A 15,834-nucleotide genomic window follows, 5' to 3' on the forward strand; every position below is an offset into this window, starting at 1 on the left:
AAAGACAGCGCCTAGTAGAGTATATATTCCAAATCTGATTTTATCAACCAGTAACATGGCCTTCAAAGATGAGTATTGCAGCTCCCTTTTTGTAGCGCAGGTTCCTTCAACATCTTCAGACCTGCAAAAATGGCTAAACACCAATAACACTGTTAAAATAGTACAAGGGTCTCGGGTTATTTGATCCACGCTTGGCAAGAGCGTCCGCCTCTGAATTAGCTTCACGAAAAATATGCCTTATCTCCAAGCAATTAACTAGAGGAATAAGGATATCAATCTGATTTAGGATTCCTCTCAGTTTCCAGGGCCTATTTCTTCTGCAATTCACCCATCCTACTGCTAAGGATGAGTCACTTTCAATGATGATGTTGTGAATGAGATGTTGTTGACAAAGAGACAAAGCCTCATGAATTGCTACAACTTCAGCTTCGAAAGCAAATCCATGTCCTATATTTTTTGAGAAGAATCCCTTGATCTCATTCCTCACATTTCTCAGTATCCCTCCAATGCCTCGTGTTCCTGGGTTTCCTTTTGATGCCCCGTCAACATTAACCTTCATAGTTCCATCAACAAGAAGAGACCAAGACGCATTTCTCATCTTCTTTTGCCGTGGTTGTAATCTGATGTTTGTGAAGTCTCTAGCAAAATGCTCCAGACTATATAAATTTCTCTTATTCAGTGCTTTGATCCACCATCCAATTCTTAGTAAATGCATCTCCCAAATATTATCTAGATTAATCTCTTTGTTACTGAAGCAGCTTCCATTACGTTCCAGCCATATCGACCATAATAATGAATATGGGATAAGGCTCCATAGGGTTCCATCAGAGATTCTTGGAAGATTATCCCATTCCGCCAGCAATTGATTCAAGGACTTAGGAATTACCCAGCAAAATCCTTCCCTGCTAATAATTGCTACCCATAGATTCCAGATATGAACACAATGAAGAAATAAGTGGGAAGAAGTCTCACTCACCTGATTACAGAACACACAAGTCTCAAGTCCGTTTAAATCAATTCCCCGTGCCCTGAGATTATCTTTAGTCGCTATTTTATTTTTCTGCGCTTGCCAAACAAACAGGCCTACTTTAGGCGGGACTAACTTGCTGATAGTATTTGGGACTTGCCATTCACTTTCAAATACTTGTTCTTCCACCCATCTGCAAGCATCTCTAACATTGAAGATTCCACTCTGATTTAGGCACCACACAATGGAGTCGTTTTCACCCACTGAAGGTGTTATGCTGTTAATGGTTCTAACAAAATCCTCATATACAGCCACCTCCCAGTCAAAAAATTGTCTTCGGAAGGGAAGATTCCATTGCCATTTACCTTCATGAAATTTTCCTACTTCAGCTAATAATGTTGCTCTTGTGTCACATAACGCAAAGATCCTGGGAAAAGACACCCGTAGCGGCTCATTGTAGGTCCAAGGATCATTCCAAAAGTTTGTATGCTTCCCATCTCCAACTGATACAAGGATACTTTTCCCGAAGCTCAGCGACATCAAGTCATCCTCTATAAGCACATTGAAAACATCACCCATCATTTTAGACCATCCACCACGTGAAATTCTTTCATTATGCAGCAGCAAAGAATTCTGGTCTAATTTGTATTTTTCAATCACAATTTTCCTCCACAGACAGTTAATATTTGTGCCATATTTCCATGCCCACTTTAATAGTAATGCTTTGTTCCTCCATGATATGAATCCCAGTCCAAGGCCACCAGCCTCTTTATTTTTGCATACCTGATCCCATCCTATCCAGTTAACTCGTCTCCTTCCATTGTCACTTCCCCACAAGAAAGACCGGAGTATTTTTTCAATTTCAGCCATAATTCTCTTTGGTGCTTTGAAGACTGACATAGGGAACATGGGAATGGAACACGAAATTGACTTAATAATAACAAGCCTACCACTTAAAGAGATGAATTTGGAATTCCAATTTCTCGACCTGCATCTAAGTTTCTCAATCACAGGTTTCCAAAAATCCACTCTTCTCGGATTTCCGCCAAGAGGAACACCTAGATACTGGATAGGCAGAACCCCTGTACTCCAACCATGAAGAGCTGCTAATCTTTCGACCTCTAACTCAGGTATGTTGCATCCTATCAGCATGGATTTCCCATAATTCACTTTCAAGCCGGATGCGAACAAAAAAGATATCAACATATTACAAATATTTTCCAACTGCAGCTCACTGTTTTTGCAAAACAGAAGTGTATCATCTGCGAATTGCAGATGATTGATAGCAAGATTCTCGCTCACCCTTATGCCACTGAAGTTTTCATTTCCCAAGAGCTGATTCAGGAGGCAAGAGAGACCATTAGCGCACAGATTAAATAGCAGCGAGGACAGGGGATCCCCCTGTCTAAGGCCTTTTTCAATGGCAAAAAAATCGGTCGGAGAGCCGTTAACCAACACAGCCAGAGATGCCGTGGATATGCAATTCTTCATCCATGTTATCCATTTATCCCCAAAGTGCATTTCATGGAGAATATTTATCACAAAATCCCAATCGACTTGGTCGTAAGCTTTGGCAAAATCTACTTTGAGCAACAAACCCCCCTCTTCTTTCCTAATCATAAGGTCAGCAATCTCATTAGCGATTGATATGCAGTCCACAATCTGTCTACCAGGGACAAAAGCAAACTGATTCCCTGTTATGAGTTTAGGCATTTCACGCTGTAATCTGGCAGCCAAAACCTTTGCGATTAATTTATATGTGCTTCCAATCAGGCTAATTGGCCAGAAGTCAGAAATCGAGTTCCCTTCCTTTTGTTTCGGCATCAAGGTAATAAACGCTGCATTCATTCCCCTAGTCACTCTTCCAGACTCATGGAAATCAGCAAATAATGCGAACACATCATCCTTTACAAGTGACCAATATTCCTTGAAAAAATTGAAATTGAAACCGTCGGGACCGGGTGCTTTATTTCTGTCTGAATCCCTTACCACTGCCCATATTTCTTCAGTTGAAAATTTTGCTTCCAGATCATGTCTATCTCTACTGTTCAGTTTGGGGAGATTACTACATTCAGGGTGGGTCTTGTTTTTGCTTTTCGGGTGAAAAAAGACTTGAAGTGGTTGAAGATTGCTCCCTTAATTTCTTTTGCCTCCTCAATCACCTGTGCGCCTATGTTTAATTTGGATATATTCTGCTTCTCTCTTCTAGTTTTGTGAATCCTGTGAAAGAATGCAGTGTTTTTATCACCCTCTTTTATCCATTTAATTCTAGCTTTCTGAATCCATTTGCTCTCCTCCATTCCGTAGGCCTGCCAGAGGTTTTCCAAAGCCTTCATTCTTCCACTAAGATGCACATCTCTTTTCCTTCTATACTGATTGGAATACTCAGGTTTTCCAGTAGCGGCTCTTTTGCCTTCTTCTAAGTTTTTCATACTGACAATTGCCAACTTCTGTAAGTCACCATTTTTTGTCACCCTTCTCTGGTTCCATATAGTATCTTTCTCCATTTGATCAGCATGCTTTTGTTTGACTCTCCATTCTCTTCGGATATTGGGTCGCTTTCTCTCCTGATTTTCCTCAACATTTTCCTTCTGCCTCCCAATCTGTTTACGTTTTCCATGGTTCCTCAGAGAGCCTACGTAATTCATTCTTTCCTTGTCCTTTCGACTCCTCCGAAACCGCATTGGGTATTTTGCTGGGTGTACTGTTAGGAAAGCGTTGTTCAGTTTCTTTCTATGCCAGAAATCTGCTGCTTTCAGCCCCTCGTTCCTGTTACTGAAGTGAATAAAACCGAATCTCAACCTTCTTTCATTCTTCCTTCTTCTGGGTAGAAAAGCACTTTCTACCTTTCCATGCTTTTCAAGTGCTCTTCTTAGCTGTCTGTAGTTCACCCGATCGTCCAATCCGTCGACAAACAATGTAACTCCTGTATTGGACTCTGGGTTCTTGTTGTACTCATCATTCTTGTTCCAACGTCTTCCTCCATTTGTTCCAGATCTCCCAAAAACCCTAGCAGAGCCCGTGGGGCTCATTTTTCTTCCCTCACTTAGGTTAGAATAAACTTAAACTCCCATGAGAATGCAAAAATTACTCATCAAAATAAATGGTTAATATGAGATAGTATTTCATAGGTTAATATGACTTACGATTTTTTTATTTAGTGTTTAGTTAAATTAATTACACAATAAATCAAAATTACTATTAATTATTGAACTCCATAAGTCATGGTAAATTATTTTATATTAATTAAAATTTTAACTAATATTAATATTAATCTTTAACAATTAAAGGTAGGGTTGTTTTGGTGCAAAAGGTAGGGGTTTAAACATTAAATCTAATATGAATGTCAAAATAAATGTTAGAGTAATCCTTCCAGCTTCACCAAATTTATAGTTAATATTAGTTACATATCAAATAATTAGGTTTTTTTAGGGGCAATAATTAGGTAAATATCAGTAATAGAATTACATAGGACATATGAATTATTTTAATTTCCTTTTATATATATATTATTTCATATTAATATTAATCTAAAAAAACTTAATATCAGTTACGAAATTCCATAAGACATCATAAATCATTTCAGCCTTATATAATAAATAAATTAATGTTAATACTAATATTAAAAAAACTAATATGATTTATGGAATTCCTTGATAAATTATTTTTTGACTTATATAATATATTAATTAATATTCATATTAATATTCAGCAATTCAAGCTTGTGATTTTACCATTAAATTTGTTATAAATGTCAACTCAAACTTTCTAATGATCATTTAACCTACACCTAAATTTCCTATTACTAGAGTTTAATTAATATTAGTAACAAATCAAATAAAAATAAAATCATATACGGAATTCCATAGGACATGAAAATTATTTTTAATTTATATAAAATTAATATTTAATATTAATCTTGAAAAAATGTGATATCAATTATGGAACTCTCTTTAGGACATGGTACATTATTTAAAATTTATAAATTATGTAAATAAATATTGATATTAATATTTAGATATTAAAGTTTGGGATTTTTACATTAAATATGATATGAATGCGACAATAAAATTTCTACTAACCGTTGCGCCTCCACTTAGTTTTTTGTTAATTTTGTATTTGCTATTATTTATAAATTAAATAAAAATAAAATATCGGTTACGAAATTCCAAAAGACACGATAAATTTTCTAGGGAATTATAACATAAGTTACGGAATTTCACAAGACATAGAAAATTATTATCAAATTTAAACAATATATAAATAAATATTAATATTAATCTTTAGCAATTAATTTTGAAAGTTTAACATTAACTTTGATATGAATGCCACAATAAACCTTTTACTAACCCTTTCGCTTACACTTTGATATTTTATTGGTGTTTTTTTTTTGGTATTTTATTGGTGTTTAGTTAATATTACTTACACACTAATTAAAAAGTTTAATATCAGTTACGGAAATCCATAGGACATGTATGATAATTTTATTAGGATTATAATTATATAATATAATAAATAACATATTAATCTTTAAAATTTTAATATCATTTACAAAATTCCATAGCACATAGTAAATTAATTTGGATTTAAAAAATTATATAAATATACAACTAAGGATAAGATGTGTATTGTGATTATTATTTTATTAAATGGTTGAATCTAATTATAGTAATGAGAATTTTATCATGATTTTCTAATTTGCACAAAATTTGTTAATTAATATATTCAATCATTTTTTTGCTGCCAAAAAAAATTTGTCACAACAAAAAGAGTTGTAACCTTCCTGCTCCATGTAGTTAATGAATGGGAAAATTAAATTAATAAATATAAAACAAATCCAAATATATTTATCCCATTATACTAACTATTGTCTTATATGTATTTCTTATATTTCGTTAAAGCCAGTAAGTCAATCAAAATGTCAAGTTACATTCTCAATGTAATAATCATTCTATTTTCTATTTGTAACAAAATATTTTTATAATCATTACTTACTTAATGTCTTTTATCAGCTCATATATAATATAAGAAAAGGTAATATATAGTGTCGGTGTAAACTGTTTTTACACAAACGTCTGATTGATTTCCGTAACATCAGAAACTATAATTGTAATTTAATTAAAATAAATGAACAATATAATCATTTATCCCACGTGACATACAATAATTGGATAACATTGTAAAATTTCATTACACTGACAGTACACATCCATTAAATTCATATAATATTTCATCTCACTAAAATAAAAAATTAAATTGTTATATAAAAGACCGAATTAAATAGTTCAACATTGAAATAAACGTCAAGAACACAAATTAGTATAATTATTATGTCACTACAAAATAAATACAAACACATACGACACACAAAAAAACACTAAAAAATTTAAGTTAACTTCCATCTAAAATTAATTTTAATTTTTTAATTCATAAATTTGTGTTTATAAACCTAATAAGATAAATTACTTTATTAAACTTTAGCTCAATAAACATAATACCTCGTGTAACGCACGGGTAACAAAATATTTTTTTTCCTCTATAACAAACTAAATTAAATAGTGCAACATTAAACACAAAACCCAATAATAAATAAAATAGTAGTGCTTCTACAAAATAAAAGCAAACACATTCTTCACGGAAAAAATTTACAAATTCATGTTTTCTTATATTCATTTTTTTTTTTGTCCTTTTAACTCATAAACTATTTTTAAATAAACATAATACAAATTTAATTTTTTTATACAATAAACAAAAATTAAAATCCCCGTGCATCGGACGGGTAAAAGGACTAGTATAATATAAAATAATAACTAAATCGATGTTAGGTAGACATAACTAAATCCATGTGATACTAAATTCCAATTTTGTATAACAAAAAAAAATCAATTTTTCTAATATAATTATAAATGTAAAAGTTAATTTTTTTTATTTTTCTATATATTGATCTAAACTTTAAATTGATATGAGTTAGGGTGGGGACGTACAGAGTTCAATCCCTAAGGGTGTAATTTATTTTTCTGATGTACTAAAAAAAACTTTAAATTCAAAAACTGAAAAATTAAATGACAATGCGTTTCATCCGGAATTTTTTATTTGTATTAATATCAAATATTTATCGTCAAATAACATATCAAATTGATAAATAATATTATTTATATTTCGGTGCATTAGCAAAAAAAATCTTATTAATGTAAACTTTTTATCATTGGTGTAATTTGAGTCTTGAGGCATAAATTGAAAATAATAACATTATTATAAAATAATTATAATAACACTTTAAAAAACTTACAATTGTATATGTATCTTTAATATTTTCATATTAAAATTTAAAATTATAATAATAAAGATAACAATTAAAATGAGTGAAATACGTAACTTATTTAATCGATTTAAAATCCTCAGTTGACCATCTTACTCAGGTCCCAATTGCATGTCAAATCCTCAGCCTAGGCGAGAACTTGCCGGTAGACCAAATAATTTATTATCAAAGTGCTGCAAAAGTGACTAATGACACAAAATTGTGTGTAAGCATCAATTGATTGAATACCATTTTAATTACTAATTTAAAAAAAAATTAAAAAAACGTGTGGGCGATTTAAATAAAAAATAAAAAAAGTAAAAAACGCCAACATGGTTGGTGATTTATATAAAAAACGAAAAAAAAATGAAAACGCAAATGCTATTGGTGATTCTTTAAAAAAATTTAAAAAATAAATAGAATCGCCACTGACAGTTGCGATTTATACTAGATTGGTAAATAAATAAAAAAGTACCCCAAAGCTGTAATTTCCAAAAAAAACTATACTACTAGGGTACAAAAGCCTTATAATTCAACTGGGGTCATAACATGAATAGTATAAATAAGGACCTAGTCAGCACTTTTTTTTTATAAGCCAAATGAATAATATTGAAGTGAAGCACAAGGGGTACTTCAACCCAATACAAGTAGGGAAAAAAGAGAAGAGAAAACTAAATAGAGTAGCTATACAAAATAACGACAAAAATCCTCCTACTAATGTAAAGCCCACCACCCACCATCTCCTTGGCTACAGATTAAGGAAAGCATGCCTCATTAAAACCTTACCAGAAAAAAATCCCTTGGGAAAACCTGGTGAAGGAAAAAGAGTAAATGGTTTCAATAATCAAGAAGAAATCACCAAGGAGGACTATATAAAAGAGCACATAAGATAAAAGCAATAAACCCCCATTCCAGTAGAAAGCCTTCATGACCATGCTGCAACCAGAACACATCAGCAACATTAAACCCATTAAGATGCCATCAAATATCTTCACAATGCACAAGAACAGCACTCAGAAGTCCTTCCTCATCTACTCTGATAGCTATCAAATCCCTCCAAAAAATAATACTTATAGACATATAGAACAGCATGCCACCAAGAAGAAGATTGCCATAAGATCCAATTGTGTCACATCATCCAGTTAAACTACCTTTCATTACACCTAACAGTAGCACTTAGAAAATGGCCAGCTAAGCAAATTGCTCCTTCATTAAGTCAGCACCTGTCATATTAAGTGTCCATAGTTCACCTGATTCCTGTAGTCTACACTCATTTGAATTTATGGGCACCCAAGTATGCACCGTGAGCATAGTTTTCCGAAGAAAAAGTAAAAGAAAGAAAAAAGCTTTGAGTTCAAAAATAGGCATTGATCAGGTAGTTAGTTTCTTCAAATATATGTGAACTTTGCTCATACAGTAATCTTCTTTTTTTTTTGGTTACAGGAGGAAAAGATACAGTAATCTTCTAATGCTTATTGCAAATCTCTTTTTTAGGCAAAAACTATTAAATATCTGAAAAATGGAAAATTAAATGATGTAAAATGGGTTAAAAGATGCTATTATTATCAACCTTAAAATCAAACAAACTCGCTTTAATATTGCTTCAAAAGTTAATATAAACATATTGCTTCAAAAGGAAATTGTGTTTAAATGATAATACACAAAAAGTCGATAGGTGCGAATGTGAGACAGTAGGAAAGAGTTCAGATAATTACTTGCATTTAGTTGTAGGCTTAACTCTACATACATTATTATACCACTTGATACTTCATAAAATATATAGAGTTTTTCATTATGTCTTACACTTGTAGCACTGATGGGACTTTTTTGACCCAGCTCCACATCTGTAACAGAAGTGACCTCCACACCTGCAGCTTAAAATAGAAAAAATTCAAGCATATATTCTTATTGCAAATGTAAGTAGAATAGTGACAATATATAATCCACAAATTAAACATTACCAAAAAAAAAACTTTACAAAAGATTATAAATTAGTAATGCTCTTTAAACATTGAGAAAATTACTCTATTTTCAAAGACATTATTTGTTGTTATATATATACAAATATTTTTAATTTATAGAGTTAAATTTATGTTAACCCCTTCAAGATTTTTTATTGAAATTCCACCACTGTGTGAAAAAGTGAGTAAATAAATAAAAAATGAAGAAGCATAGATTCTAACACGTACAAGGATACCATATGAAGATCACAACATGACAAAACTCACAATGTATGACACGACTTATGTATCTAACTACTATATTTCTTTTCATTTATAAGAGAGGAATATGGAAAAAAAAATTGTGAGTTGAGTTTAAAGTCAAACAAACCAATAGTTAAAAGAATGAGATAAACTCATGTGAACATTAACAAAATTCATTGAAAATACCATCTACACAATTTAAAACACAAAAATTTCAAAACCACATATTGAATGAGTGTCAACTTAATATTTAAGGTGTGTTCGAGTCATATCTAAACCAAAAAAAATACTATTACATTTTAACACTTCCAACACATATCAGACACCATGTAGGCATGTTCAATCCAAGCTTTACTAATTATGTCATGCATGGTTAGTAATATTGGTGTGCAAAATTCAACAATGCAAGAGAAATGAAAGTGGACCTGCATTGCATGTATTGGCAGCCGCCTATTTTTTCAACATAGATGTTGCAATGAGGGCACTTCTTCCACTTGTTATCCTCAGCAAGGTTCACCAGCTCATCCTTATTCAGCATCTGAAACTTATTGCAATTGATACTCCCGTGCCATGGCACCTTACACTGCGCACAGAACAACCTCCTGCAATAGGGGCACTCCGACTTCCTAACCTTCTTCCACCTATCGTTCACCAACAGAGCGGAGCAGTCGGCGAAGGGGCAGTAGAGCTTGTGCGATTGCTTGATCGTCGCCTCGTACAACGCCCTCAGCCACCGGTCCAGCATCTCCGCCGGGAGAATCACGCAGCAATTCTCCGGCGTCAGTCGTCCTGAGCATCCCGGAACGGGGCACCCGAAGTAGATCACGTTTTTCTCAACCATGGTTGCGACGTACGTGGCAACGCAGTCGGAGCAGTACGCGTGGGAGCAACCGGTGATGCTGAAGGAGTCCTTGGTCGTTTTGGTGTCCGTGCATATTTCGCAGACGAACGGCGCATCGTTTGAACTCTCTCCTCTTTGTAGTTTTCTTCGTTTGGTGGAAGGGTTTATTGGAGGTATGAAGTTGAGGACCTTAACGCCGTCGTCGTCGTCGTCGGTGTCACAGAGGTCGATGATATCGACGTTGGAAGAGGGAACTACGCCTCTTTTTCTTTTCAGACTCATTGGAAAAGGGTTTTGGATTCAGGGTAAGTGCTGCTGCCTCACACTGCCACTTTACTTCGATGGCTTATGACACAAGTCTCTTAGATACTATTTCGTTTGGGTTGGGCCTGTAGCCAATACTTTATTTTCCCAACTTTGCATATTCTCAACAGATTTTGTAAATTTAAATTAACGAATGGATGATGATAAGACGCAGAGGATTGGAAGACAATTTCATGACAGAGGTCATTGTAAGCTAATTAATTACTTCTTCACCAAGGACAGGTTTCCCTAAACAATGGTACTTTTGACCTACATCAACCTTCTGATCAATTGTTGCTTATGCTTTACATGTTGCTTGCCTATGATCTACCTACCCCATCGTCTATCATCTATCAGCTAATTTTCCAATTCACTTACAGTTGTCAATTCATTGCTATACAGCTTGCAGTTCGTGGCTATAACTATAACTAAGCTGTGAATGAACCATTGAGTCCATATGCTATTCACATTGTTCTAATTCATGCTGAGGTTTAGTCCTAACCATATATTTTAATCTGATTAGTATATAATTTCTTCATTTATCTTTCTTTCCCTCTTTTTAATGAAACTAAGTTTGTATGCATTTGTGTACTTACAAGTTCTCTTTAGAGGTGTTAGGCTAGGAATCATGATTTGGGATCAATGAGGATTGACTTCAATTGGAGTCCTAGTATATTTCTCTTAGTAACTATACCAATAGGAGTTACTTCATTTACCCTCAATCTTGCCTTGATGGTATTATTTAACCCATGTCCTCAAGTTGGTTGGTTTCTTTATCTGAACGTAGAACATAATCATATTAAAATCAAACTGTGGGCATTGAAGCCAAATATAAGAAGCCATCCCAAGCTCAGTGTTAATTACATGATGTGGGACTCATTCTTAACTTTTAAGTTTCAACATGCTAATGTCAAGCACAAAATCAAACATATGACATAGGCTAAAGCAGCTTATGTGAAAAACAACACTGTCCATTAAGAAATATCATATGATACATGAAGAAATTTTCAGAAAATATCGAAGTTCTTCTTATCGTTTGCTTTTTTGTGGGACTTGGGCTGCGTTAATTGCTTTCTTTTGAATCTTTGATCGCCTTTGTGTAGTACTCCTCTCTCTCATTAATCTTACGGCTCGTTTGTATGACCAGCATTTATGTCAAAGCTGATATTAAACTTCCAAAGGATTTTACCTATTTGAGTTGGGTGTTTCAATTTGAATCATAACCGTGAATGTTTAAAAGTATGTGAATATGCTCAATTTGGAGTTTTGATAAGAAAAACTATAAGAAACTTGTAAACTATAGTTGTACATTGTTGTTTCTGTAGTTGTATCAAAACTATAGTAAATGATAAGAATGTTTGTAAACAAAGATTAATTACCATATATCATGGGACTTGATAAGCTATTGTTCCTCCCTCCTGATTTGATTTTTAGATTTCAAGATCATAGAAATGGTGCATATAATTTTAAATGACATCAATTGCTGCTTTCAGAGTTATACAAATCGTGCTTGTATAGGGGGCTTTTCAGAACATAAACTGCCACCTGAGCAGGAGGTTTTTTCAAGCTCACTGTCAAGCTCCTATGTCTTACTTGCAGAAATTTCAGCTATTAATCTTGGTCTAATTCTGGCATGGGACCTGGGCCATGGTAAAGTGATATGTGAGAGTGATTCACTCGACGCTAATAAGCTTGAGGCGCATTCAGGGTTTGCAGTTCTAAATGCAAGTTTTGCAAGAGACTATCTCAGTGTCCTTACTGCCTCGGATAGTTATATTCAAGCATGTTCGAAGGGAGGCTAATTATAGTTCTGACTTAATGGCTTCCTATGGGTTTTGTAGGATGGATAACCTCAAGCTTTGGACTCTTCTCCTTGATTGTGTCATCCCTCTTTTAGCTTCTTATAGGCTTTGTTCTTAGTTTTTGTTTTTCTGTTGCTTGTTGTCTTTTATTTCCTCTTCAATTACATATGGAAGTATCTTTGTAACTGCAATCAAACATTTTGATATACATGGATGTACAATTGAGATTCCTAAACTTTGAACCAGTCCACAATAAAACAGTTTTACCTAGGCTTTGATCTATAATTTAATTTCACAAGTATTGGAATTAACTTATTCAAATAAACTTACTTTAAAAAGATAATACAATTAAAAGTTGAACTAAATTTTATAGGGTTCCTTCCAAATGGAAGAATCCCTTCAAAAAATGGCGTATGCCTCTTGTTGCAACAAGCACACGGTATTCTTTAGTAAAAGGCGAAAGAATAGTTCGCTTTGTGCTTCATGCGAGGCTGCATGCTCCCCTTAACATAGCTTCTGCATATTTATATAAGATGCCATGTCAAGGTCAGTGTCTATTACATGATGTGGGACTCAATCTTCACTTTGAACTTTCAACATATTAATAATGTCGAGCACAAAAGAGTGAGGTGATAAGAATGTTTCTACATTATTGTTTCTGTAACTTTCTTTAAAGGGTAGCAAATTATAAGAATGTTTAGGTGATCACTCACTTGATAATAAGTTTAATGCTCCTTCCTCCTCAATTTGATTTTTAGATCCTAGCTTACCAGAAAGAAAAAAATCCTATTCTTCCACACTTTCTTCCACTGTAATTGTCCCTGATAATTTGTTTAAGGTGGTTTGGAAATGGAAGGGTCCTCAACGCGTCAAGGTTTTGTTATGGAAAGTGGTGAATGATGTCCTGTTAACCAATTCAAATAGGTTTCTTCCACATATAGCTAATTCTGATAAATGCTCTCGCCCCTCGGTGTCCGAATATACCTGAAAACTCATTACATCTATTTCGAGATTGTGATTTTTCTCTAGGTACCTGGAAAGAACTGATTCCGGAATGCTAGAAGGGCAATTTCTTCATGATGGAGAACAAGAAATGAACTGGTTTTTGATAGAATAGGAAAAAGTCATTTATTATTTTCTCAGCTAGTTGTTTTAGTGGTTGAAGATGTTATTAGAGCAACCAGAGAATTTCCTACTGCAAGTGCATTTGGAAGAACTTCTCAGTCTATTTCCTTTAAATGGTCTTCTCCCTTAGAACCTTGGATTAGGTTGAATTCTGATGGATCTGTTCTACAATCACAGAATATTGCCATGTGGTGGTATAATTAGAGATCATGAATCAAGGTTTTTAGTAGGATATTGAGTAAAGCTAGGGAGATGCTCATTTATGCAAGCTGAATTATGGGACCACAGAATCAGAATTGCACAAGCAAGAGGCTTCAGGAAAATACTGATTGAATCAGATTCAGAAGCAGCAGCTATAAGGTTCTTAAAATCAGGCTGCCATGAAACACATACTCTTGCTTCTCTTTTAAGGGAGATTAAACGTATGGTGGAGCAAAATAGTGACATCCATTGGAGGCATATCTATAGGGACGCAAACACGGTAGTTGATGCATTTATAATAAGCGAATGTTCCTCCATCAATTTGATTTTTAGATTTCAAGATCATAGAAACTACATTTAGAAGTATATATTTTCTAATACCTTTTATTCCTGCAACCAAACGTTTTTTTTTATACAAATTTGTATAATTTAGCCTTTAAAAAATTGTATAATTTAGATTCCTAAATTTGGAATCACTTCACAATAACATAGTTGTATCTAACCTTTGATTTAATTAGGCCATGGATAACAACATTACATAGATACTAGTGTGCTTTCAATAATTTAATGTATTGGCATTAAGCAATTCCCCTAAACTTGGCCAATGAAATAAGTTTAAAATAGGAATTCATAATTGAAATTTGAACTAAAATTTATAGGGTTAAATTGGCATATGACTCTTAAGATTAAGAGTCTATTTGACGACTCAAATATTAAGATATTTTTCCAACAAACCTTCTATGGAAAAGATAAAAAGTAATCTTATTTTTTCTTCATGAGAGACTGAGTTGCTAGTCCGGAAAATTTATATAAGATGCCATCCCAAGCTCAGTGTTAATTCCTTGGAGTGGAAATGCGCACAAGGACTGTGTGGACTACCTGGGCCTCCCCTTACCAAGCTCTATACCCATTAAAGAAAGGTTTGGTATATAAGCCTTTAAAATGTTCAATGCATAAGCAATGGGGACTTGGGACTTGGAACTCTTAAAATATCACTATTTTTCCAACAACAAGAAAGGTAAATTTTATATTTAAGTTAGTTTCTAATTAAACCTTATTAAAAAACCTAATAACACTTATGCTTGAACACAATGTTGTAGAAAATGCAGTGCACAAAACGAATGTTCTGCGCTTTTTGTGACATAAAAAATCGAGTTACATATCCAAAGAAATGATAATCTGAAATATTACCTCAATTTTATGTGTGGGTTGAACAAGCAAACCAAACACTTATCCAACTGCTCAACTACTTGAGTTGATATACACTTGTGGCCTTTTTTGAGTGTATAAGTATTTTAACTAATAAACCTCACAACAATGCGGGATTTATTACTCATACGTGCATTCTCAAAAATCTCACTGCTCTCTCTCCCATAAAAAAAGATAGAGTAAATTAAGATTGTCTGTATTAAGACCATCAAAATAATTAGACTTATACTACACCAAAAATCAACACCAAGCACAAGTGATGAGTGGAGAAGAGTAATGACTTGCACTAGAGGTTTCACATAATGGTTTCTCATTGGCTTAATCCTCATATTAGTCCTTGTCTTTGTGTCGCCGTCTGAACCAGGTCCCTGACCGGAAAAAATTGTGGTTTAAATCCCTCTCTTTTAAAAACGTATGGAGCAAGTCCTCGCCGGAGCTCGGAGCTGGAGCTCCGGCGAGTGATGATTTAGCATGCTGACTGTGTAAATGATGCTTACGTGGATTTAAAAAAAAATAAAAAAATTACACATAAGGAAAATAAATTAATTTAAAAACCCAAAATTAATTAAAAAAATCTAATCCCGAATTAATTAAAAAACCCAAAATTAAGCAATTCATTTCCTAGAAATTCATCTCCTCCTTCATCTTCTCAAAAAAAGAAAAACCTAATTTCCTAATTCATCCAGAACCCCCAAATTCATCTCCTCCTCCTTCATCTTTTTAATCTTCTTCTTCACCATCAACATCATCAAAGACCCATGAAAACGACACCACCACCACCTGCAACCCCCACCTTCTACCCCTGAAAACCTGCAACCGACTGCAACTGATTGTCTGTGAGAGAAAAAAGGAAAAAGTGAAAGGAAATGGCGAGTGGTGTTGGT

General features: G+C 33.7%; 2 protein-coding genes and 1 non-coding gene across 3 annotated transcripts; all 3 read right to left on the bottom strand.

Moving 5' to 3' along the window:
* Positions 1 to 133: 133 nt before the first annotated feature.
* Positions 134 to 3,999, bottom strand: LOC130713256 (uncharacterized). The gene is made up of 2 exons (XM_057563041.1): positions 3,130 to 3,999; positions 134 to 2,872 (listed from the first exon to the last, which is right to left on the bottom strand). Exons 1-2 carry the CDS (start codon positions 3,997 to 3,999, stop codon positions 134 to 136), a joined length of 3,609 nt encoding a protein of 1,202 aa, XP_057419024.1.
* Positions 4,000 to 9,842: 5,843 nt separating this feature from the next.
* Positions 9,843 to 10,592, bottom strand: LOC130713257 (E3 ubiquitin-protein ligase RSL1-like). Its single transcript, XM_057563042.1, has one exon. It carries the CDS (start codon positions 10,590 to 10,592, stop codon positions 9,843 to 9,845), a length of 750 nt encoding a protein of 249 aa, XP_057419025.1.
* A 2,198-nt stretch (positions 10,593 to 12,790) lies between these two features.
* Positions 12,791 to 12,908, bottom strand: LOC130716380 (U5 spliceosomal RNA). The gene has a single exon (XR_009011996.1). It is a non-coding gene; the product is annotated as a U5 spliceosomal RNA (small nuclear RNA).
* Between the last annotated feature and the right edge of the window lie 2,926 nt (positions 12,909 to 15,834).

This window comes from Lotus japonicus, chromosome 4, assembly GCF_012489685.1.
Source record: "Lotus japonicus ecotype B-129 chromosome 4, LjGifu_v1.2".
Classification (NCBI taxonomy): Eukaryota; Viridiplantae; Streptophyta; class Magnoliopsida; order Fabales; family Fabaceae; genus Lotus; species Lotus japonicus.

Excerpts from the sequence above, each read along its gene's own strand:
- LOC130713256 (XM_057563041.1), bottom strand. The coding sequence starts at position 3,999 with ATGAGCCCCACGGGCTCTGCTAGGGTTTTTGGGAGATCTGGAACAAAT. Across the intron at positions 2,873-3,129 it reads AATTAAACATAGGCGCACAG|GATGATGTGTTCGCATTATT; the intron begins GTGATTGAGGAG and ends TCACTTGTAAAG.
- LOC130713257 (XM_057563042.1), bottom strand. The coding sequence starts at position 10,592 with ATGAGTCTGAAAAGAAAAAGAGGCGTAGTTCCCTCTTCCAACGTCGAT.